At 49.4% G+C, this 24,415-nt stretch overlaps 1 protein-coding gene across 2 annotated transcripts in view; it reads right to left on the reverse strand.

Moving 5' to 3' along the window:
* The window catches only part of GRIN2D (glutamate ionotropic receptor NMDA type subunit 2D), a 35,663-nt gene that overhangs the window by 3,966 nt on the left and 7,282 nt on the right, over positions 1-24,415 (reverse strand). For both annotated transcript variants that reach the window (XM_027515269.1, XM_027515268.1), the window contains 8 exons: positions 22,456-23,075; positions 17,841-17,955; positions 17,235-17,446; positions 16,797-16,965; positions 16,097-16,250; positions 13,566-13,691; positions 13,135-13,364; positions 11,725-11,885 (listed from right to left, as the gene is read on the reverse strand). In XM_027515269.1, coding sequence (XP_027371070.1) covers positions 11,725-11,885; positions 13,135-13,364; positions 13,566-13,691; positions 16,097-16,250; positions 16,797-16,965; positions 17,235-17,446; positions 17,841-17,955; positions 22,456-23,075 — 1,787 coding nt within the window. The remainder of the gene's footprint in view (positions 1-11,724; positions 11,886-13,134; positions 13,365-13,565; positions 13,692-16,096; positions 16,251-16,796; positions 16,966-17,234; positions 17,447-17,840; positions 17,956-22,455; positions 23,076-24,415) is intronic.

Below are 24,415 nucleotides of genomic sequence, written 5' to 3' on the forward strand. Positions count from 1 at the left end.
AGGCCCAGACACGTGTCTTAATTTGCTTGGGTTCTCCCTGTAGGCCCTGATTTCTACAATTTGGTGGGAAGACAAGCACAGATTCTGAGTTAGTAGTTCTCAGAGATGAATACGTTGTGGCACTTGGCACACGTCACTTCCTGCCCACCTTACTTCTGTGATGATCTGATTAATCTCAGCCTCTCCTACCAGACCACAAGAGCCTCTAGGATAGAGTCCAAGACCCATCACATTCCAGGCTGTGACCCAGCAGTTCCTGACACAAACAAGGTGGCGGTTATATTTGTGGGATAAATGAAAGAATGATAAAGGAATGCAAACTTCTGTGGATTACACACCATGTAACTATCCTGCAACATAAGATAACTGCTCTCAATCTGACCTATGAAGATGTCCAGGGTGTCTTAAGGAGAAAAAAAAAATCTAGTCCCGGTATCCTAGATAGAACAGAGTTCCATAGTTATTTCCTGGGGTGAAATTTTGGTCATCTTAACTGTAGACACCAGATTAGTTCTCAGAAAGAGGAACCTGTTTTGTCTAGTCCAACACTGTCCAAAAGAACATTCTGGGATGCTGGAAATGTCCCATCTGCACTGTCCAACATGGCTGCCACCAGCCCCCTGTGGCTCCGGAGCACTTGAAATGTGACCAGTACAACAGAGGGGTGGAACTTTAAATGGTATTTATTTATTTAGTTTTGGTTGCTGCAGCGTGCGGGATCTTAGTTCCCCAACCCGGGATCACACCTGCCCCCGCTGCAATGGAAGCATGGAGTCTTAACCACTGGACCACCGGGGAAGTCCCAAATTGTATTTAATGTTAGCTAGTTCAAATTTCCCCTTCATGGATCACAGCCTTGTGGCACAGGGGCTTGAAAGGTCCGTATAATCAAAGCTATAGTTTTTCCAGTAGTCATGCACGAATGTGAGAGCTGGACCATAAAGAAGGCTGAACACTGAAAAACTGGTACTTCCAAATTGTGGTGCTGGAGAAGACTCTTGAGAGTCCCTTGGACTGCAAGGAGATCAAACCAGTCAATTTTAAAAGAAATCAACCCTGAATATTCATTGGAAGGACTGATGCTGAAGTTGAAGCTCCAATACTTTGGCCACCTGATGCAAAGAGCCAACTCATTGCAAAAGACACGGATGCTGGGAAAGATTGAAGGCAAAAGGAGAAGAGGGCGGCAGAGGATGAGATGGTTGGATGGCATCACCGGCTTTATGGACATGAGTCTGAGTAAACTCTGGGAGATGGTGAAGGACAGGGAAACCTGGTGTGTTGTAGTTCATGAGGTCGCAGAGTGGGACATGACTGAGCGACTGAACAACAACTGGTGGTGTACTGGTTAAGAGTCCTCCGTCCAATGCAGGGGATATGGGTTCGGTCCCTGGCTGGGGAACTACGATCCCATATGCCTTAAAGACAAAAATAAATAAATATTTTTTTAAATTTGAAAAAAAAAGAGGAGCCAAATGAATGAATTCAGACTGGTTCAGGACCAGCATTCTGGGTGCCAGTCCCTGGAGCTAAGAGGTAAGATTTAGTTAATAGGGAAAAAATGCAAACAGGCTTTCCTCCACGGCCAAAGCAAGAGAACAGTGTGTACTTTTAGTGAGCAATGTATAAAGAGGTGTGTGCATACATGGTTTAATTGATCTGGAAAAAAAATGAAAAATAATGCTTCCTTTAGGGAATGGAGACTTGATGTTTCCTTTTTGGCCCTTCTAATGTGAGTGAGAAATTGAACCTTTCTCATGGGCTAGGCTTCCAGAACTGATTGGGAGGAGAAGCTGTGTTTCTTTATTTCTTTTTAAGAAATGCAGTTCCTTTCTCTCCCAGTGAGGTTGCTTGCCCTCAGCAGTAGGGCAAGCACACATTTGGTGTGTGAGCCAGGCAAAGCCACGCGAGGCTGCCAATGCCCTTGAACCTCTCTGTAAGGATGGAATTTTCTAGTGTTGTCCACAGCGGTGGCTATTTGAACCCCAATTTTATTTTATTATTTTTTTGAACCCCAATTTTAATTAAACTTTACAATTCTGAAGTCACATCAACTACACCTCCAGTGATCAAGAGCTGTTGGCTACCATATTGGACTGCCCAGGTTTAGCACGTTTCCATCATCACAGAAAGGGCTCTAGGAAAGCGCTGCTCTACACACGTGTCCGTCTGGCGTCCAGACTAGAATGGAAGCTCCAGGAGAGCAGAGACTTCGATTTGCTCACTGCTATACCCTGAGTGCCTAGCCCGGTGCCTGGTGCGAAAAGACTGTTCTATCTTATATCTTTACGTGTGCTCACCCCACAGGCTATAGCCCGTCAGGCTCCTCTGTCCAGGGGATTTTCCCAGCAAGAATACTGAAATAGGTAGCCATTTCCTTCTCCACAGGATCTTCCCACCAGGGATCGAATCCGCATCTTTTGCAATGCATGCGGATTCTTTACCGCTGAGCCACTGGTTTCCCAAAAGAAGACCTTAATAAACATTTACTGGATGAATGAATGAATGAATGGACAAGTGCCTTTTAACTTTTATATCATTAGGGGTATCTTGTCAGAAGCATTGTAACTCATTATTTGGTTTCTTTCTTGGTCCTCTCTATATTAAAAGCATATATATAGTATGTACACATATACATGTACATATTCATATATATATAGGGGCTTCCCAGGTGGCACCAGTGGTAAAGAACCCACCTGCCAATGCAGGAGACATAAAAGACACGGGTTCGACTCCTGGGTCGGGAAGATTCCCTGGAGAGGGAAATGGCAATGCACTCCCGTGTTCTTGCCTGGAGAATGCTATGGACAGAACAGCCTAGTGGGCCACAGTCCATTGGGGTCGCCAAGAGTTGGACAGGAGTGAAGCGACTTAGCACGCACACATGCATTCATATATATATATATATATATAGAGAGAGAGAGAGAGAGAGAGAGACAGGAAGAAAGACCAAAAAATACTGACCTTGGGGATCCCCCAATACAAATGGTCCAGACAGCCCAGCCCACAGTGAAGTCTATAGTTAAAACCCTGCTCATGTGCTCACAGGTGCACTGCTTCCAGAGTTTTGGATGCCTACTCCCAAATATGAACTGACTACCAGAGGTTACTAGACACCAGATAAAGCCTCTAACAAAATTAAAGACAGAAAGAGGGACTCCCCTGGCAGTCCAATGGTTAGGACTCCACGCGTCCACTTCAGAGGGCCCAGGTTCAATCCCGAGTCAGGGAACTAAACTCTCATAAGCCATGCCACACGGCCAAATAAACAAATAGGAGGGGGAATTTGGAGGAATCATCATACAGAGAGAAAATGTTAAAAAACCAAAACTCAGCAACTATCATTAATGTCATCAGAAAAGCAAGACAAGATACTGCAACTTTGAACCATTATGAAGTCGGATACTACAGGGACTTCCCTGGTGGTGCAGTGTATAAGGATGGGTTGCTCACTCAGGAGACACAGAATCGATCCCTGACCTGGCAAGATCCCACGTGCTGCCGGGCAACTAATAAGCCTGGGAGCCACAACTGCTGAGCCCACAGGCCGCAACTGAGCGTTGCATGCCACCACAAAGATCGAAGACCCCATGTCATGAAGAGCTAAGACACGGTGCAGCCAAACAAATCAATACTTTTAAAAGTCTGTATTTGACTCTCCAAGCTATATGGATGTATAACTCTGATAGAAATTGAATGAAAAATTAGAAAAAAATGTTTAAAGGAACACTGAGGAGAAAAAGAATTCAGCAGAGGCAGGAAATCCGAGCAAGAAGTGACAGAGAGAAACACAGGGGGATCCTTGTGGATCCACCAAGCTTCTGGGTAAGGGGCAGAGGAGGAAGAGTCTGGGTTTCTCACTGGGTGAGTGAGGTTATATAGTGCAGTGGTTGAGAAGTTGGGCTGAGAATCAGATTCCAGGGTTCAAATCCCAACTCTTCCCCTCAGCAGAATTGTAGGGTCTTACCATATATTCTCATCTATAGAATGAGAACAATAATATTCACCTATAAAGAATTATAGCTGAGCACTGAAGAACTGATGCTTTTGAACTGTGGTGCTGGAAAAGACTCTTGAGAGTCCCTTGGACTGCAAGGAGATCAAACCAGTCCATCCTAAAGGAAACCAGTCCTGAATATTCATTGGAAGGACTAATGTTGAAACTGAAGCTCTAATGCTTTGGCCACTTGATGCGAAGAGCCGACTCACTGGCAAAGACCTTCATGCTGGGAAAGATGGAGAGCAAGAGGAGAAGTAGGTGGCAGAGGATGAGATGGTTGGCTGGCATCATCGACTCAGTGGACATGAGTCTGAGCAAACTCCGAGAGATACTGAAGGACAGGGAAGCCTGGTGGGTGCAGTCCATGGGGTTGCAAAGAGTCAGACCCGACCGAGCGACTGAACAACAAATGAAAAGTTATGGGTTGAACTGTCTTCCCCCGAAATTCATAACATTGAAGTCCTATCCCAGTGCCTCTGAATGTGATCTTAGTTGGAGAAAAGGTCTCTACAGTCTCTACATTTTAATTAAGTTAAAATGAGGTCACGAAAGTGGGCCCTGAATGGTGTTCTTCTATGAAGGAGGAATTTGAATACAGGGATATGCACAAAGGGAAGATGACGTGAAAAGACACAGAAAGGGACTTTCCTCATGATCCACTGGTGAAGAATCTGCGTAGCAATGCAAGGGACACGGGTTCGATTCCTGGTCAGAGGACTAAGATCCCACATGCCTTGGAGCAACTAAGCCTACACGCTGAAACTACTGAGTCCTCGAGCTACAACTAAAGACTCCACGAGCCACAGCGAAAGATCTCACATGACACAACTAAGATGCAACACAGCCCCCCCCTGAAAAAAAGAAAATGAATAAAAGACTCAGGCAGAAGAGGGCCATCTATGAGGCCATCCACGAGGCCAGGGAGACGGGCCTGGGATGGGTCCTTCCTTTACAGCCAAGCAGGATTTCTAGCCTCCACCACTGTGAGATGATAAATTTTTGTTACGGCAGTCCTAGCAAACCAATTGGAGAAGGCAATGGCACCCCACTCCAGTACTCTTGCCTGGAAAATGCCATGGACGGAGGAGCCTGGTAGGCTGCAATCCGTGGGGTCGCTAAGAGTCGGACATGACTGAGAGAATTCCCTTTCACTTTTTACTTTCATGCATTGGAGAAGGAAATGGCAACCCACTCCAGTGTTCTTGCCTGGAGAATCCCAGGGATGGGGGAGCCTGGTGGGCTGCCATCTATGGGGTCGCACAGAGTCGGACACAACTGACGTGACTTAGCAGCAGCAGCAGCAAACCAATAACGGACTTAAATGAGTTAGAACTTGATGTAGAATAAACACTATAGTACATTAAAAAGACACAGGAATGATGCCAAGCCTTGGCAAAGATGTGGAAGAAATGGAACTTTCCTACACTGCTGATGAGAGTGTAAATTGGTACAACCACTTTGGAAAATGTCTGGCAACATCTTTTGAAGCTAAGAAGACACCACTATATGATCCAGCAGGTCCACTCATGGGAATTTACTGAAAGACATGAACGTGTATGTCCTCCAAACACCTGTACAGGAATGTTCATAGTAGGATCGTCACAACGGCCAACGCTGGAAACACACAAATGTTCATGAATCAGGAGAACGGAAGGGTTCTGATATACTCCTGTGTTGGTATACTCAACAGAATGGAGTGCAATGAACACACTTGGTAGTAGCATTGGACGAAGCAAGCTAGACACAAAAACCATTATACACACTGTTTGATTCTATTTATGTGATATTCAGAATGAAGCAAAACTAATTTACACTGATAATCTATGAAGACTAGGTCAGAGGGGGACTAGAAATGTTTCATACCTTAACCTGAGTGTGGAAACATGAATGTATAGATGATCAATGACCTTCACACTTAAGATTTGTGTATTTGTGTATGGCAGGATGTAAATGCGTGCAGCCAGTATGCAGAAAAAGTATAGAGCTCAGTTGGTAAAGAATCCTCCAGCAATGCAGGAGACCCCGGTTCGATTCCTGGGTCAGGAAGATCTGCTGGAGGAGGAACAGGCTTCCCACTCCAGTATTTTCAGGCTTCCCTGGTGGCTCAGCTGGTAAAGGATCCGCCTGCAATGCGAGAGGACCTGTTTTTGATCCCTGGGTTGGGAAGATCCCTGAAGAAGGGAAAGGCTACCCACTCCAGTATTGTGGCCTGGAGAATTCCATGGACTGTATAGTCCATAGGATCGCAAAGAGTAGGACACGACAGCGATTTTCAGTCATGAAATCGATTTTCACAACTTTACATGTGAAATTGATTTTCAGTTGTGAAATTTTAGCGAAATCTAAAAATAGAGTTACTATGTGATCCAGCAATCCCACTCTTGAGCATATATCTGGGAAAGACAAAAATTCTAATTCGAAAAGACACATACATCCCAGTGTTCACAGCGGCACCATTCACAAGAGCCAAGACACGGAAACCACCTGAATGCCTGTTGACAGATGAGACAGATGAATGGATAAAGAAAACATGGTATGTCTATATATTATATGTATACACATATATGTAAATACAATGGGATCTTGTTATTTGTTCGCTAAGTTGTGTCTGACTCTTTGCCATGGACTGCAGCCCACCAGACTCCTCTGTCCATGGGATTTCCCAGGCAGGAATACTGGAGTAGGTTGCTATTTCCTTCTTCAGGGGATCGTCCCAAGCCAGACATTGAACCTCTGTCTCCTACATTGGCAGGCAGATTCTTTACCACTGAGCCATCAGGCAAGCACACAATGGAATACTACCTGGTCATAAAGGAGAATGAAATAATGCCATTTGCAGCAATATGGATGGAACCTAGAGATTATCATTCTCAATGAAGTAACTCAGAGAGAGGCAAATATTATGTGATATCACTTATATGTGGAATCTAAAGAATATTACACAGAAACTTATTAAAATAGAACCAGACTCACAGACATAGAAAACAAACTTATGATTACCAAAGGGGAAAGGGGGAGGGAGGAATTGGGAGTTTGGGATTAGCAGATATACTATATATAAAATAGATCAATAACAATGGTCTACTGTATAGCACAGAGAACTGTAGTCAGTATTTTATAATAGACCATAGTAAAGAATCTGGAATATATATATATGTTTATACATACATAAACCATATTATTTTGCTGTATACCTGAAACTAACATAACATTGGAAATCAACTATACTTCAGTAATAATAATAATAAAAGATCTGTGCGTGTTACATCTCAATTTTAAAAAAGATGCAATATAAAAAGACCCAGGATGAAGCCTCAAGCTATTCTTACTTATTAAGGGCTGAGACTGTGGCTGACATTTAGATGAAAAGAAAAGTACAGGTAACCCTCGTCCTCTGAACTTAGGGGCGGGATAGATTTGGATTCCTTTTCTTGAGATGGGGCTGTTCTCCCTTGCTGGTCACACTTTCACTGCTCTCCAAAACTCAGAAACCAAGCAGATTGAGGACGCAGGGCTTCCCGCTACCCAATTCTTGCTCTCTAAACGTAAGGATGAAATTGACTGGAAATGTGAGGGATCCCTGCAGAAGTACAAGAGAAGAGGAAGGCAATTCTGCCTCTCGCAGAAGGGCACCTTGTGCTCGGGAAAGTAGGGATCAGTGAGCAGAGCCTGGGAAAGCCGCCCTACTTTGCAGAAGCGAGGTAGAGGATCTGGAATTCCCAGGGGCCTTCCCGGAGGGAGGAGCCGAGGAGGAAGAAGTGGAAGAGGGAAGGGGGGAGAAATGAGTCAGCTGGCTTGCTGGGGAGGATACTCGGGGGGGTGAGTAAGGCAGTGAAGAAGTCCCAGGGGGGTGGGGAGGTGGCCAGAGCACTTGTATGTGTCATGTTCATAACCTTCACTAAGAAACTTTCCGCATTTAGATGATGTACACCCAGGCCGACCAATTCGGCAGCTACAAGCCCCTGTGGCTGTTTTGAGCACTTGAATTGAGATGTGTGGTATGTAAAATGCACCTGCATACGTGCTAAGTTGCTTCAGTCATGTCCTACTCTTTGCCACCCATGGATTGTAGCCCGCCATGCTCCTCTGTCCATGGGATTCTCCAGGCAAGAATACTGGAGTGGGTTGCCATGCCCTCCTCCAGGGGATCTTCGGGACCCAGGGATCGAACCCATGCCTCTTGTGTCTCCTGTGCTGGCAGACAGTTCTTTACCACTGGCGCCACCTGGGAAGCCCGGGGTCTAAAGGCACCTAGATGCTAAGGGGCAAGAAACTAGATGACATCTGGGGTCATGGCAAGTAAAGGAAGGAATTAAGAAGTGGAAGAAGTACCGGGAAAGGGACTTCCCTGGTGGTCCAGGGGTTGACTCCGTGGTTCCAAGGCAGGGGGCCCACAGGTTTGACCCCTGGTCAGGGAACTAAGATCCTACATACCTTGTGGCACAGCCAAAAAAAAAAAAATTAAGGGAAGTACCAGGAAAGACGAGGAGGAGGAAGAGAAGAAAAAAGAAAACAGAGAGGAAAGGAAGGAAACCACAGAAGAGGTAAAAAGACAGAGCTCAAGAACGCCACTGTGACTGCCACTAGCCAGATGTGACTGACTCTGAATTGAGATAAGAGATGGGCTGTGATTATAAAATCTGAAGCACCCACCCTGCCCCCTGCCAAAAAAGTAAAACATCTCAAGGGTTTTTTTGGCCGCACCTTGCAGCTTGTGAGATTTTAGTTACCCAACCAGGGATCGAAGCTGGGACCTTGGCAGTGCAAGCACAAAGTCCTAACCACTGGACCGTCAGGGAATTCCTCATCATTAATTTCGATATTACATACTGAAATGATAATCTGTTGGAACTACTGGGTTAAATACAATGTACCATTCGAATTAATGTCACCTGTTTCTTTTAGTGTGACTCCTGGAGACAATTACAGAACATATGTGGAGCTACGGTACAACACAGGGAACTATATTCAGTATCTTGTAATAGCCTATAATGGAAAAGAATCTGAAAAGAATATATATTTAATTTATATATATATAACTGAATCACTTTGCTATACATCTGAAACACTGTAAATTTAAAAATGTTTACTTCAATTAAATTTAAAAATGTTTCATTAATGAAAAAAAATCATTCATCCGCAATTAAAAAAAAAAAGAAAATTAGGGACTTCCCTGGCAGTCCAGTGGTTAAGACTTTGCCCTGCTGCACAGGGTGCCGGTTCATTCCCTGGTCCGGGAGCCATGGTCCCATATGCCTCATGGCCAAAAAAGCAAAACTTAAAACAGAAGCGATATTGTAATAAATTCAATAAAGACTATATAAAAACGGTCCACATCAAAAAAATTCTTAAAATATATATAAGTGTGTGTGTGTGTGTGTCTCCCCAGCTCTGCTCTAGAAAAAAAAGGCTCGAGGAAATGCCTTGAAATATGAATAAGGAGGGGGAAAGGAGAGAGCTTCACTTTTTGTTCATTTTTGACTGTGAGCCTTGTGGGATTTTAGTTCCTTCAGCAGGGATCGAACCCTGTTTCTGGGCAGTAAGAACACTGAGTCCTAACCATGGACCGCCATGGAATTCCCAAGATCTTCACCTTTTACATTATTATTTTTAACAATGTGCAAGAGTTAAGCAAATAAAACCTTTAAACAGAAGCAGGAAAGAGATATGGGAAGGGGAATGTTTGTTCATGAAACTTGGGAATGTGAAGTCAAAAGGTGCCACACACAGAGAAAGGGGGTGTCCTCCAGGCAGGAAGCCCTGGGGAAGGGGCTGAGGGGTCCATCAGGCATCACAGCTAAAGGGAAGGCAGGAGGAAGCGTGTTCTGGAAAGGAGTGTGAGGCTTTGTAGCCCACAGGTTCCTGGGTGTCTTTAAGAACCTTCAGGAAATAGGGAAGTGGCAGCTTGGGGAACCACGTGACAATTAGAATCCAAACACAGAGAGAGGGACTTCTTTGGTCGTCCAGTGGCTCAATTAGAATCTAGACACAGAGGTAGGGACTAGGTGGGACCTGGGTTCAATCCCTGGTAGGAAACAAGATCCCATATGCCGCATCTAAGACCCAGTGCAGCCAAATAAATAAATATTAAAAAAAAAAAAAAAATGACAGCCGGGTAAAAAAGATCCAGTTACTCTAAATGGCCCCTTCAGGGATCAGCAGAGCATGGGCCTGAGGGAAGGTGTCTGGAGGGCAGTATAGTGTGTGTGTGTGTTAGTCGCTCAGTCGTGTCCAACTCTTTGCAGCCCCATGGACTCTATCCTGCCAGGCTTCTCTGTCCATGGAATTCTCTAGGCAAGAATACTGGAGTTGGTAGCCATTCCCTTCTCCAAGGGATCGTCCCCTGTGGAATTGAACCCAAGTCTCCTGCATCGCAGGCAAATTCTTTACCGTCTGAGCCACCAAGGAAGCCTGGAGAGCAGTTTAGCTTCTGCCTAACTGGTCCCTCTAATCCCCATCCAGCTTCATTCTCCACTTGGCAGCCAAGGGGAACATTTACAAACAGAAATCTAATTACATGGCTCCCTTAAAGTCCCCCTTTCCCATGGCTTCTCACTGGCCTTCAAATAAGGCCCAGCCCTAACCTCAGCCTCAGGGATCACACCCTATGTCCTACTCTCGTCTACCCTTTAAACTGAACTCTCCACCCTTCAGCCATGCTTGCCTTCTTGCTGTTACTTTTTCTTTGTTAAAAATTTTTTGCCTTTCCGCCCAGCATGCCAGATCTTAGTTCCCCTGACAGGGATCGAACCCATGCCCCTTATAGTGGAAAAATGGAGTCTTAACCACTGGACCACCAGGGAAGTTCCCCTGCTTGTCCTCTGAGAAGCCAAGACCACTCCTGGCTCAGACCTACTGCACAACCTGTTCCCTTTGCCTGCAAGGTTCTGCCTTCATAAGTCCACCTGGCTAAGAAGGGGTCCCTCACCTCCTTCTGGGCTCTCCAGAGGTGAGCCCAGTCACCTCCCCCATCACTTTCTGCAATGATCACGCTGATTTTTCTGCTTGCATGTTTCTTGTTCATTTCCTGCCTCTAGACTGTAAGCTCCCTGGGGGCAGGAACTGTGATCAACATGTTTGTTCACTGCCTGGATGGAGTGGGGACTAAGGAAATAAATTCATGCTGAATGACTATATCAATGAGAAACAGGGAGAGAGAGTCATTATGCTCAGCTTTGTTGTAACCTTGGACCGCTCTTTGGAGCCAGAACTTAACTTTTCCCTATGATTTGGGAAACTGATGTTAAAAGGAAAAATCCAAGTATTGATTCCAGTGAGTTCAGATCTAACGATGATGATGATAGTAAGAATAATAACAACAGTGTGTCCTGCACTGTTCTAAGTGTTTTGCATGGATTAACTAATAATAACTACTATAACAATTCTTATTAAAAAAAAACTTATGGGTTATTCCCATTTTACAAGGAGGAAACTGAGGCTCAGAGAGGTTGAGTAACTTGCCCAAGGTCACACAGCCAAGAACGGACAAAGCCAGGATCTGAACTCTGGCAGCCTGGCCCCCAAATCCATAATCACTGGATCCTTAAAAATATCCTAAGGGGTTCATTCCTACCCTCAATGACCTCTGACCTCCAAGCTGACCCACCCTCGGCTGACCGCTGAGGCTGACAAATGACCCTGACCCCTTGCCAGCTCCGAGCCTCCTCAGGACCCCCAGCAGCCACACCCCTCCCCGCACCTCCCGGCCCCCAGTCTGCGCTGACCCTGCCTTGAGCTGAGTGAGCGCTTCCTCTACGCGGGGCTGGTTGTAGCGCACCATGTAACTGTGCATGTCAGGGTAGTTGCTGCGGATGTTCTTCTCCGTGGACCCGTTGGGCACCGTCCCAAACTTCAGGGGCGGGTACTGCTCCTGGGGCCGCTGGAACTGGGGCAGAATGGGGAGATATTAGAGCGCCCCCACCAGGGGCCATCTGGGTCAAGGATGTCCTCAACCAGCCTCTCCATTCTGGGGGCCACTGGTAGATGCCCCAGTCCAGAAGTGGTTCTCACACTGGCTCACTGTGACCCCCAGCAGGAAGCACTACTCTTCACCCATCACATATGTTCACAGTTATCAGTACACGTGCCCGCAAGTAGGTATACATACACGTGCGCATACACAATCAGGAGTTATGTTGAAATATTTAATCCCCAGTATGGCCTGATCATGGTCTAATTAGAAAAGACCCCCTAATTAGAAAAGGCCCCTGCTGGGTCAGGCATTAACCCTTAACTTGCTGGATCATGGGAGGTCCCGGGGTAGGGGCTGGCATGGCGCAGGCTAGGGGCAGTTGCTAAGAGTTACCAATCTGTTCAGAAATAGTTCACTATTTTTTTTTTTTTGCCTTACCACATGGTACATGGGATCTTAGTTCCCTGACGGGGGATCAAACCCACATGCCCAGAAGTGGAAGTGCAGAGTCTCAACCCCTGGCCTGCCAGGGAAGTCCCAATGGTGCACTGTTTTAACAACACACTGGTGTGCTGGCTTGATGTCGGGTGTATATATGACTAAAACAGAAGCTCCCTACAACCATACTCACCCTGATTACAGAAAATACAGTCAAACATATTTTCTAGTCTATTCCATTCCTTTAAAAAAAAAAGTTTGTCATAATTTATGGAGTGGGTCATGACGCCCAGTTAACCACGTTAGTCTCAGAGTGCGCTGTGCGGACCACCTGTCCCCTGAACAAACTGTGATCCGTGGTGAGGTAAGTACAGAAACTGAGAGAGTGAGTGTTTCAAGTTATCTCAGAGAATAATTTTGTGCCTAAGAAATAAAATGTGGTTTGGAATTTTGCATGTCTTGGTTTTAAATTTTATTTTACTTTTCCAGTCATTCCTTTCTATTTTATTTTATACAAGAGTCAGTCTCTACTGGATTAGAAATGTCAAGAATTAGCCCTTCATCACAGTTTGAGGGAAGCACTGATCTAGAATATTCCTTGTGGCACTATGGCCCCTAGAATATTTGGGGATACTCTTTTCTCCTTAGAATGTTTAAATACATTGTGAAACATGTTTTCCCTCCAGAATATTCCATCCTAGTACTCTAGAACTCTTTCTGGGAAAAAAACCCCATCTGCCACCTCCAACCCCAGCCCATTCCCTCCCTCCCCAAACACACACACCTTTCGGTCACTGAGCCCAGACACGGTGTCCACATACTCCTCCTGGATCATGAAGGCGGCCAGGTTGGCTGTGTAGCTGGCGAGAAAGATGACAGCGAAGAAGGCCCACACCAACACCATGATTTTGCTGGTGGTCCCCCGGGGGTTCTCCACGGGCACCGAGTTGTTGAACACCAGGGCCCAGAGCAGCCAGATGGATTTCCCAATGGTGAAGGTTGAGCCACCAGGGCCTGCAGGGGGCCAGGAGGAGGACATGGACCCCACATCCCTTCTGCTCAGTGAGGGAGAGCAGAGAGGACTACAATTCCCAGTGGCCCCTGAGGCCCCTGCTGCCTCAGGAGACCACAGCTCTTTCCCAGGGGCTGTTGGGAAATGTAGTTCTATCTGTGGTCCAGGCACACTGAGGTAGGGTGATGGAAGAAGGCACTCACGTTTGCCCGTGGCCAGGCTGCGGTTGTAGCCGACGGGACTGAGGTACTCGAAGATGAAAACGGTGACCGCGACCACAGTGAGGCACATGACGAACATCATCACCCACACGGCAGGGCTGTATGGCTCTGAGGGCAAGGGGGTGTGTGGTCATGATTCATCCAAGACAAGGCTTGGGTGCCCCCAGACATGTGACCTCGTCCTACTTTGCCCCCTTCTCAGAGATAGACTCACTGCCCACCAGACCCCTGGGGAGAGCGGGGGTGGGGGTTTGGGGGAAGAACAGTCTCTTCCAAAGACAATCATCTCAACCATTTCTGTGATTTCAACCACCAAATACAAACTGTCTCCTAAATACCTTTCCTGAACCCCAGACCTGATTCTCCACCCACCCCCGGCAATTGCCCCAGGCCATTCATGTCCCATGCTGAGCCCAGCACGAACTCCCATGTCCCCATCCTGGGAGTTTCACCATTTATCCAGTCACTCCCCAGACCCTCCTCCCCTATTTGCCACCCTCTCTCCCTCCTCGCTCTTCCTCCCCAGCATCCCATCAGTCCCCACCTCCCTTCTCCTGTCCTCCCTCTACCTCTACTCCCCACCTGGACCTTTCTTCTCCATTCTCTCTGCCAACAAGGCTTAGGCCACACCCTGTCCCCTGGACCATCTCCCCGTGCTCTCCCCTCCAGCCCTTCCTTCCACTATGGCCCTAAGAGGCTCTCTCTACACCCAGAGATGAGTTGTCCTCAACTCACAGTCCTCTGTGGCTCCCCTGTGCCCCCAGAACAAAGTCCCTGCCCCTCAGCCTTGCTTCCACTCTCCTCTCTGGACTGATGATTGTCTCAAGAACCCATTTCTTTAACCACCCAGAACCCACAGTTCCCCAAATAAGCCACATCTTCCCTGCCTCTTTCTCAATAGCTTCCCTGCCAGAGGCCCCACCCTGACCTGTCCATCAGCCAAACTCCTCACACTGCCTCCTGGAGCTCACTGACAACAAACCCAAATCACCGTTTCCTTGAGATCAGTCCCGGGTATTTGACCTCCCCGGGCCAAGTGCCAGCAGCCAGGACTGCCCCCATCACAGCAGGGTCACCAGCCTGGACTGCCACCGCAGTATCTGGGGATCTGCCTGTCACCTCCACCAGGCCACGTGGTGGGGCATGAACATGACCTTGTCACTCCCTTGCTGAAGGCAGGGGCCCCACGTGGTGCCTCTCAGGGTGCCCTGCTGAGACCTCGGTGCAAAGAGGAGGCCACAAGAGACACCACTGGGAAAACAGACGGAAAACAAAACACCAGGGAAGGGCTGTCCCTTCTCCTCCCAGCCCTTCCCCCTCCCAGGAGCTTTGCTCAGACTTCAGAGAGCAAGAGGGAACGAATGGATGTGAACCGCTGCCTTTGGCCTCTCTTTTGTCCAAGCTCAGTAAATGAGCTCGCTCCTCAGTCTACCTCAAAGCCACCAGCCCATCGGGTGTCGGCTTTCTAATCGCATCCTAAGCCTGTTTACTTGTCTCACCCTCTCGGTCACCTTCCTATCCCATGCCCCAGCCTCTCTCTGCACTGACCTCTGCAGTAGCCTCTTCACGGGCCTCCTGCCTCCGCAGAGCCGCCAGTGGGATATTTTAAAAGTCTAAATCTGATCATATATCCCCACACCACTGCCTGCAGTTAAAAACCTTGCCATTGCAAACAAAACAAAACAAACCAAAAACTGCCTTCCTATCGCAGGGACCATCTGCACAATCCACCATCCAGTTCCATCTCAGTCACCTCCCACCCCTCCCGTGATCACTCACTGCCCCCTCCCCAATTCACACAGGCTTCCTGATAGTTCACAAATAACCCCACAAACATTCCCACCTTGGGGCCTTTGCCTGTTCCCTCTGCCTGTGACACTTTTCCAGCCAGATCTATGCAGGACCCGGTCACCCACTCAGACGGGCCTGCCTCTCCACCCAGGGCAGCATCAACCCTATTTCTCGCCATCTCTTCCCCTGGCTTAATTTCTCGTAGTATTTACCACCATCTGAAATTATGTGGTCAATGTTTCCCTTTAAGAGATTGTTTTCGGTCTCCCCTGTAAGACTGGCGCATAGCTCTTAGAGGGCAGAGTTTTGTGTGCAGCCCAGAGCCTGGCACATAGTAGGTGCTCAGTAAACACTGTTTGACAAGGGCCGTGCTCATCTCTTTTCCTTGTCTTATATACAGGGGAAAATGGGTTTTGCGGGGCCAGCTGCTTACACAATTTGCAGGGTTCTCTTTAAGAAAAAAGTACACATGATTATGAAGCCAAGACCGGGTACAGGGCCTTGAAGGGATTGTGTAGAAGACTCCTGAAGCTCAGACTTTCTTAGATGTATGGGAAAATTGCTTCTGGTGGGGGAGATTCTCCTATTTTACAGATCAGAGAACTGAGGCCCTCAGTTCACCTGAGTCACCCTGCTGGTACAAGCAATAACAAGACGGGAGTTAGACACACAGCGGCTCTGCCCCACTCCTGACTCCTTGTCGTTCCAGGGCCCCTGCTCACCAAGGAAGGCCGAGGGGGACACAGTGCCATTGCTCCGCGCCACCATGACGCTGATGCCAGTCTCTACGAAGGGCACAGAGAAATCCACGATTTCGGACCGCTCCTCGTTGATGGTGAGGGAGCCAATGGCCATGTCTGCTCGCTGGTAGAACACCTGAGGGTGAGGACAGGGAAGGAGTGAGGGAAGCCGGGTGGCTCTGGACAAAGACAGGTTCCAGGAGGAGACTAGCGACAGGGTGAGAGAGAGGGCTAGGAGGGTGGTGGGGTGGGTGAGGGGGACCCAGGCAGAGTCGGGCAGGAAAGGCGGAGGTGAGAGAACAAGAGTGGGAAGAAGTGGTCTTCATCCTCCTTCACCGGGAGGTTTGGGACCTCCATCCTCCTGGCCCCGCCCCCTTTCCCTAGTCTCTAAGGTTCCACTCTCCGAGCTCCGCCTCCTCCGCCCTGAAGGTCCCTCCTCCTGGCCCCGCCCCTCCACCAAAGTGAGCCTTTCCTGTGGCCCCGCCTCTTCAAATCCAGGCGTGGCCACTTTGACCACGCCCCCAGACCGCGGCGTGCCCTCGTAGCCCCGCCCCTCTCGGAGACACGGCTCCCGCCTCCCGGCTCCGACCCCCGACCCAGCAGCTCCTTGGCCAGGACCTGGTCCTGACTCCGCTCCCCACCTGCCCCGTCTCGGTCCCCGCCCTGTCTTCGCCCACCTCACCTCCCCGATCATGCCGTTCCAGACGCCGTCGATCTTTTTGCCGTGCTTCCCGTTGGTGACCAGGTAGAGGTCGTAGCTGAAGCCGATGGTCTGCGCCAGCCGCTTCAGAATGTCGATGCAGAAGCCCTTGCAGCAGCGCTTTTCCGGGCGGGGGGCATCAGGCGGAGGGCTGCGGGGGGCGATCAGGCTCGGGAACGTTGGGGACACCCCCCACCCCCACCCCACGCCTTATGGAGAGAGGGACGAGCAGCAGCTAAAACGATGGTGGGCGTCGCTTTCTGGGAAAACTGAGACTCCAAGGAATTACGTGACTTGTCCAAGGTCACCCAGCTGGAGGGCTTTCCGGGCCCCAAGGGAGGTGGGGTCTGGGGGGCCAGGACTGCAGGAGACTGCAAGGGAGGGTTTTGAAACGGGACCTCCTGGATCCCAGGCTGTCACCTGTGGGTGCGGTTGAGCTGGCTCCGGCAGGGCACAGAGTCTCGGATGCAAGTGCCACTGATGGGGTCGGCGGGCTCCACGATGACGAAGGGCCGCTCTTCCAGCGTGGCCACCGTGAGGTGCTGCGTGTCATCCACTGGCTGCAGGAAGCGGCCGTAGCGCGACCACAGTGGGTACTTGAGGCGGAGAGTCTGCTGCTCCCAGCTGCCCACCTTGGCCAAGAGCAGGGGATTCAGGCTTCCTGAGGGGGCACTTTCCAGAATGTTCTGGCTTTCCTGGCCCTCCTTCCTCAGAGCCCCGGGCTCCCAGCTCCTTCTCCCTCAGATCCAGAAGTCTGGACCCCCTCTCCCCTACCTCTCTCCAGGACCTGGAAACCCTTTAGGCCCATTACCCTGGGCTTTCTTCTACCAGGACCCAGGGGTCTGGGTTCCCAGTTCTTTCCTTGACCACCTGGAATCTCAGGCTCTCAGCCCCTTCCTCCCTCAGAGGCCAGAGCCCAGGGCCTCAGCCCCCACCTCTGCCAGAAGTCTGGGTCCTCACTGCTTCTTCCCCAGGACCCAGGAGTCCCACTCCTCGCCTGTGCCTGAGGTCAGTGCTGGGACTCACCACCTCCCACGTCCTGTCTCGGGTGAGGGAGATGACCACCAGGGAGGGGTTCACAAGGAAGCCGTCCTCATTGAAGGAGTAGTCCCGGTTGTCCCAGGTAATATTCATGAAGTACCTGCCCAGGAGGAAGGGAGGGTAGTGTGGGGCCCTGGACTGGACCTTGGCACCTGAAGGCAGAGAAAGTCCCCTTGCTACTGACCAACCCCACCCCCCCCCTAGTTCGAATCTCTCTTTCGGGTTCTTGAAGACCTGAATATGCCCCTTCTTCACTAGGCACTCTCCTTCGCCAGCCCGGTGCCCCCAAGACAAGGTCCCAGACCCTTAGCCTGGGTTTGGGGATCTCAGGGCTCCACCTGCCTCTGCAGCCCCATCTCTGATCACTTCCCACAGTCACTCTTTCCACCCAAACCCTTTCCCTGCCCCACCACACTGTATGTGGGGTGTCCTCCAAACACATCAAGTGGTTTCCTAGCTCTAGGTCTTTGTAGGTGCTTTTCTCTCTGCCTTCCCTAGCTCAGTTGGTAAAGAATCTGCCTGCAGTGCAGGAGACTGGGGTTCGATCCCTGTGTTGGGAAGATCTCCTGGAGAAGGAAATGGCAAACAACTATAATATTCTTGCCTGGAAAATCCCATGGACAGAGGAGCCTGGTGGGCTACAGTCCATAGCGTTGCAAAGAGTTTGGCACAACTGAGAGACTAACAGTTTCATTTTTTCTCTCTGCCTAGGAAAAAACCCTTGGAAAAAGGAAAAAGATGCAGGTTCAATCCCTGGTCAGGGAAGTTCCACATGCCGGGCAGTGCAGCCAAAAGAAAAAAAAAAAAACAAAAAAAACCCTTATTCTCTCCTCATCCTGATTAGTTCTTAGGTGTTCAAGACTCCGCTCACGTCCATCTTCTGGACAAAAGCCCTGGGAGGGGCTCTGGACTCCCAAATATCTTTACTATACAGCGGCAGCCTGCACTCTGAATGCTCTTCGCATCACCCTGGTCACTGGACCAGACCCTCAGCTGCCATCCTCACCCCCTCACTCCCCCTCCCTCACCCCCCATGCAGGGCATCTGTCCTCAAATCCCATCCTTCCTGCCCCGGGGATATCTCTGCCCCAGCCCTCCTCTCTGTCCCTACAACCCTCCAGGACCCCACCCCAGCCTCCTACTTTGCCTCCAGCCTCCAATCTTTCTCCTCCAACCTGAACCCATCCCACCCCAGAGGGGTCTGTCTACACCCCAAACTGACTACACTCTCTCCTGCTCAGAGCCCACTCATAGCTTCCGAGTCCCCTAGAATACAGTTTGAACCTCTCAACCTGGCATTCAAAACCCTTGTAAGGACTTCCCTGATGGCCCAGTGGCTAAGACTCTGCTCTCCCAATGCAGGGGGCCCAGGTTTGATCACCAGTCAGGGAACTAAGATCCCACATGCTGCAACTAAGACCTGGCACAGCCAAATACATTTTCTTTTTTTTTAAAAAAGGGCCCTTGTGGCCTGTCCCCCCTCTGCCTCACCAGCCTCATCACTCCCAACCCGTAAATTCTCCTGCCTTTATCCACCCTGAGCTATTATGGTCCCACCAAACTGCTCCAAGTTTTTCTCCCCTCTGGTCCTTTGCACAATGCTCTTTCCCCTCTCTGGATTATCTATTTCTGGGGGACTCCCGATTGCCTTTGAAGCCAAATCTAAATCCCTAACCTGGCCTAAATGCCCTACCTACGCTGGGCCACATGTCACTCCATCATATTCTGCCCGCTTGCCCACTGTGCTCCAGACACATTGGCTTTATTTCAGGCATTTCCAGCCTCAGGGCCCTTAAACCTTCTGTTCCCCCTCCCTTCTCTTCACGCGGATCTTCCAATAGTTGGCTCTCTCTGTCTCCCTTTTTGTTTCTGGCTATGCTGCTCAGCTTGTGGGATTTTAGTTCCCCAACCAGGGACTGAACCCAGGTCCTTTGCAGTGAGATCATGGAGTCCTAACCACTGGACTACCAGGGAATTCCCCTGGCTCTTTCTCTTTATCCATTTTTTTTTTTTTAACCTCCAAATTTCCCCAACTCAGAAAGGCCTTTCCTGATGACCTCGTCTAACCTAGCACCATAGGCATTTCTCATTACATTCTGCCTGCTTTATTTTCATCTCAGAAGTTATTACCCATTGATGTTTTTTTCCTTTCTTTTCTTGTTTGTCCACTGATTGTCTCTCCTATGAGACTGTGAGCTCTGTGAGAGCAGAGGCCTCGTTCAACATTATACTCTGTGTATAAAGCAGGGCTTGGCACATTGCAGACTCTTGATAAAGGGCTTTTCAACAAATGAATGAATGAGCAATTTATTCTTCGGGTCTCAACTTATACCACCTCCTCCTGGAAACTTCCCTGAACCCATAGGCTGACCCATAACTTGTGTAGCCTAGTCTGGAATGTTGACTGAGGCCAACCCAATTCCTCTCCTGGGAGAAAGTTAGCTGTGAGATTTGGAGGGATGGTGGTGGACAGGGCTTCCCAGGTGGTGCTAGTGGTAAAGAATCAGCCTGCCAACGCAGGAGACGTAAGAGACGCAGGTTCAGTCCCTGGGTCGGGAAGATCTCCTGGAGGAAGGCGTGGAAACCTACTCCAGTATCCTTGCCTGTCCGTGGGATCGCAAAGATCCCTGATCGCAAAGATGCCTGAAGGGACTTAGCACACACACATGTGGCAGACACAATGGGCTGAAATGATGAGTATCATGAAGGAACAGAAATTCTGGGTCATCAGAAGAACTGGACAGGGAGAAGAACTGCCCTCTGGGGGGACAAGGTAGAGACAGAGAGGGAGATGTTGATGAAGATGGAGATAGTGACGGGGAGGGAAAAGAGAGAGAGAGAATCAGAAAGAATTGAAAGAGTACCGAGAATTGAGGAACTGGCCTCAATTCCTGATGTCTGAGTTTCTGTGCGTGTTTATCTTTTCCAATAAACCCCATTTTCCCCGAGGAAACTTGAATGAGACTGCTTCCTGTGACCAAAAATGTTCTGGCTTAGCAGTTCCTCCACGGTGCTCCCACAAAGCCCATGCAACCTCCATTACTGCAAGTATCATGCTGTGCTGTCATTATGCCGTCCCTGTCTGCTACCCCTACAGGACCCTGTGTTCTCTGAAGAGAAGTCCACGGTCTTATTCATCTCTGCGTTCCCAGGTCCCAGCAGGAGCCCTAGTTCCTAGCGGGCGCTCAGTAAGTATTTATGAACGAGGGAGGCTTCTCTCATTGTCTGGTCCCTGGATCCTGATTCCCAAATCACCACTTCTCAATTCTCCTCCCTTAGGCTTTCTTCCCCACCCTTCACCTCTTCCCAAACTCAGGTCATCCTCATTTCAGTATCCAAGGCCCCTCTTTCCACTGCTCTGTCACCAAACTCCCAAAGCTTCCTAGGGTCGAGATGCTGTTTCTCACCAAACCCTGGTCCCCTCATCTAAAACAGTAGTGTGAACAAATTAAATAATATAAAACAGTAGCGTGCCAGTTGCGTACAGCCCTGTCCAGCTAGAATCAACATTCCCCATATTCCCTGACATTCCTTGCTAACCCAGGCCATGCGCAGGTGATATTAAAACTCTAACAATCAGTGTGGCACAGACACTAGCCAATCAGAATCGGTGTCTAGCCAATCTGCATGGATGTGGCTACAAACAACCAGTAATTCAAGCCCCTGCCAAGTGACTACATTCTCACGAATGGGGTGTAAGACTCGTCCCTTCTGCCTCACTGGCCTAAAGGAAATGGCGTGTTCTCCACCTCCTCTCTTTCCCCCTTCTCACGAGCTAGAATTCAGACATGCCCTTTGACCCAGCTTCCACCATATGGAAAGATGGCAGAGCAACAAGGTGGGAGGGTCCTGGGCCCTTGAATGACCACATGGAACGATGGAGTCTCCTGATAACCTGGACCATGGATCTCTGGGTTGTTAAGTGAGAGACCTCTCTACCTTGTTGGAGACATTGCATTGTTGGGTCTTTTGGTTACTGAAGTTCACCTCCTACACTAACTAGGGTGGTGGTGGTGGTTTAGTCACTAAGTCACATCTGACTCTTTGGGATCCCTTTAGGACCCTTGCCAGGCTCCTCTGTCCATGGGATTTCCCAGGCAAGAATATTGGAGTGTTTGCCATTTCCTACTCCAGGGGACCTTCCCGACCCAGGGATCGAGCCTGCATCTCCTGCATTGCAGGTGGATTCTTTACTGACTGAGCCACCAGGGAAGCCCCCCCAACTAGGTATTTCACCGAATCTAAGATGCTATCGACTAGATGTATTGCTATTTTTACAACCATGAAGGGGGAAAAAAAGCACTGCCCATGAAATCATGATAAGTGATGATTGTAAGACATGTCTTGATTTCAAAGACATTAAAACTGCAAAAACGCATATGCTAAAATCGTGAAATACAGTAATCCTCTCCCGGTATCTCAGGGTTTTTTTTTCCAAATCAGTTGATTTAATCCCAGAAAGAAGAGCCAATTTCACTTATTTTACAGAAAAGGAGACTGAAGTTCTGAGAGGCAAGGTGACCCATTTGAGGTCACTGAGCACCCCAGGTGATCTAGTTCAGGAGTCCTCTCACGGCCCTCCCAGCCCAGCCCTGCTCACCTGTGTAGACTCTCCCCTCGATGGGTGCGGTTCTGGGCGCGACAGTCGTGGCCAAGTTCAGGCAGGAAGCCATAGTCACGCAGCAGGGCCTGGGCACCTCTGGCCACAACGGCCACACCAGCTGCCACACGCCGGGCCAGGTCATCCCTCCAGCCTGCCGAGCGCACTGCAAACAGCCCAGCAGGCAGTGGGGCGCCTCCTGGCAGAAGAGGCGGCTCCCCGGGAGCGCCTGAGCCCCCGCCTCCAGCCAGCTGGGGCCCCACCATAAACCAGACGTAGCCAGGCCCCGTGAGGCCAGCCTCCTCAGCTGCCCGAAACACAGGCTCGGCCTCCTCACGGGCACAGAAGAGCAGGCGGATCTGGGCGCTGACACTGCGGAGTTGGGCGCTCAGCACGGCCTCGCCAGCCCCAGGGTCCAGTGTCAACGCTCCGCGGTGCTCCCAGCCCACCAGGCTGCCATCAGTGAGCACCTCGATGTAGGACAGGAAGGCCCGGTGGCCGGGGGCACGCGTGGTCACGGCTACAAAGGATGTCCAGTCGTATTCCTCCAGCACCTCGAAGATGACCTGAAGCTGCTGCTCTGTGGACGAGCCCAGCTGAAGAAAAGTGGAACCTTTCTCCTGCAGGGGAGGAGAAGGATGTCAGGCCTCCCCCATGTGGAGATCTCAGCTCCCAGCTGCTGACCTTCAGCAGCCAGCGAGGGGCTCACAGCTCCCAGGGATCCAGAGGGGACCTCATCTCCCAACAATGGATAAGGGCATCACAGATCTCAACATCTAGCTGTTTGCCAAACTCATCTCATTTCCTTGCTTGGGGCACAGAGCTAGACCTGGGTTAGGTTTAGCCTCAGGACTGAGTTCTAGGCTCATCCATAAAAACCTTTCCGCCCAAGCACCTTACTCTTCCCTGTCAGAGGGCAGATGCAGAGGTCCCCGAGGAGGAATCTAGGGGATTACAAAGGCACAGCATGGAGGAAACTGAGTCCCTGAGTCAGAGCTTGGAGGAGAGCCAACTCCAATCAGGAACACCTGTTTGGATTTTATATGAGTGAGGAACAACCTTCTATTGAGTTAAGCCACTGAAAAGTGGGGGTTTATCTGTTACAGCAGCTAACATAACCCTAGTGAACACAGGCAGCAACCCGGGAAAGAACTACAGTTCCCAGCATCCACTGAGAGGGACTACATCTCCCAACAGGCCATGAAAGTGCTGAAGGTAGTCTCTCCCAACTCAGCTTTGCTGAGTAGGCTTGCCCTTCTCTGCTTTTATTCCTACGTTCCTGTCCCCTCCTTCTCTGTTTCCTTTGCTAGACTCTCTTCCTCTGTCAGAATTCTAAACATAGGAGTGCCCTCATCTCCTCTTTCCTTCTCTGTTCTCTCTTCCTGGTGATCTCATCCAAACCCAAGGGTTTAAATATTGTCTCCTGTGGTCTCCAGTATGGTAGCTGCTAGCCACCCTTGACTATTCAAATTAAATCAAAGTTAAATAAAATTTAGTTCCTTGGTTATACTAACCACACATCAAGTGCTCAACAGCTCACATGGCTAGTGGCTATCATATTTGACAGAGTAGATGAAGACCACTTTCATCATTTCAGCAGAAAATCCTGTTGGACAGACCTTGGGCCCACATCCAGGCCATTTCCAAGTCTTCTCAGTTCTCTGTTCAAAATATGACCCCAGCTGTTCATTCTTCACTATGGCCCCATCATGACCCTCATCGCTTCCCCTTTCTTGCCTAGATGACAACAGCTTCATAACCCATCTCTGCTTCCTTTCTCGAACCTTTCATTTTCCAGACAACAGCCAGAGTGATCTTTTCAAAATATTAGTTGGATCGCCTCCCTTCTTGGTTGAAAACCTTCCAAAAATTCTGTGTCAGAGTCAAAGCCAAAGTCCTCGCTGTGGCCCATAAGGCCCCATATGACCTGGTCCCTGTGGCCTCTTTGACCTCATGTCCT

This window comes from Bos indicus x Bos taurus, chromosome 18 (genome assembly GCF_003369695.1).
Source record: "Bos indicus x Bos taurus breed Angus x Brahman F1 hybrid chromosome 18, Bos_hybrid_MaternalHap_v2.0, whole genome shotgun sequence".
Taxonomy (NCBI): Eukaryota; Metazoa; Chordata; class Mammalia; order Artiodactyla; family Bovidae; genus Bos; species Bos indicus x Bos taurus.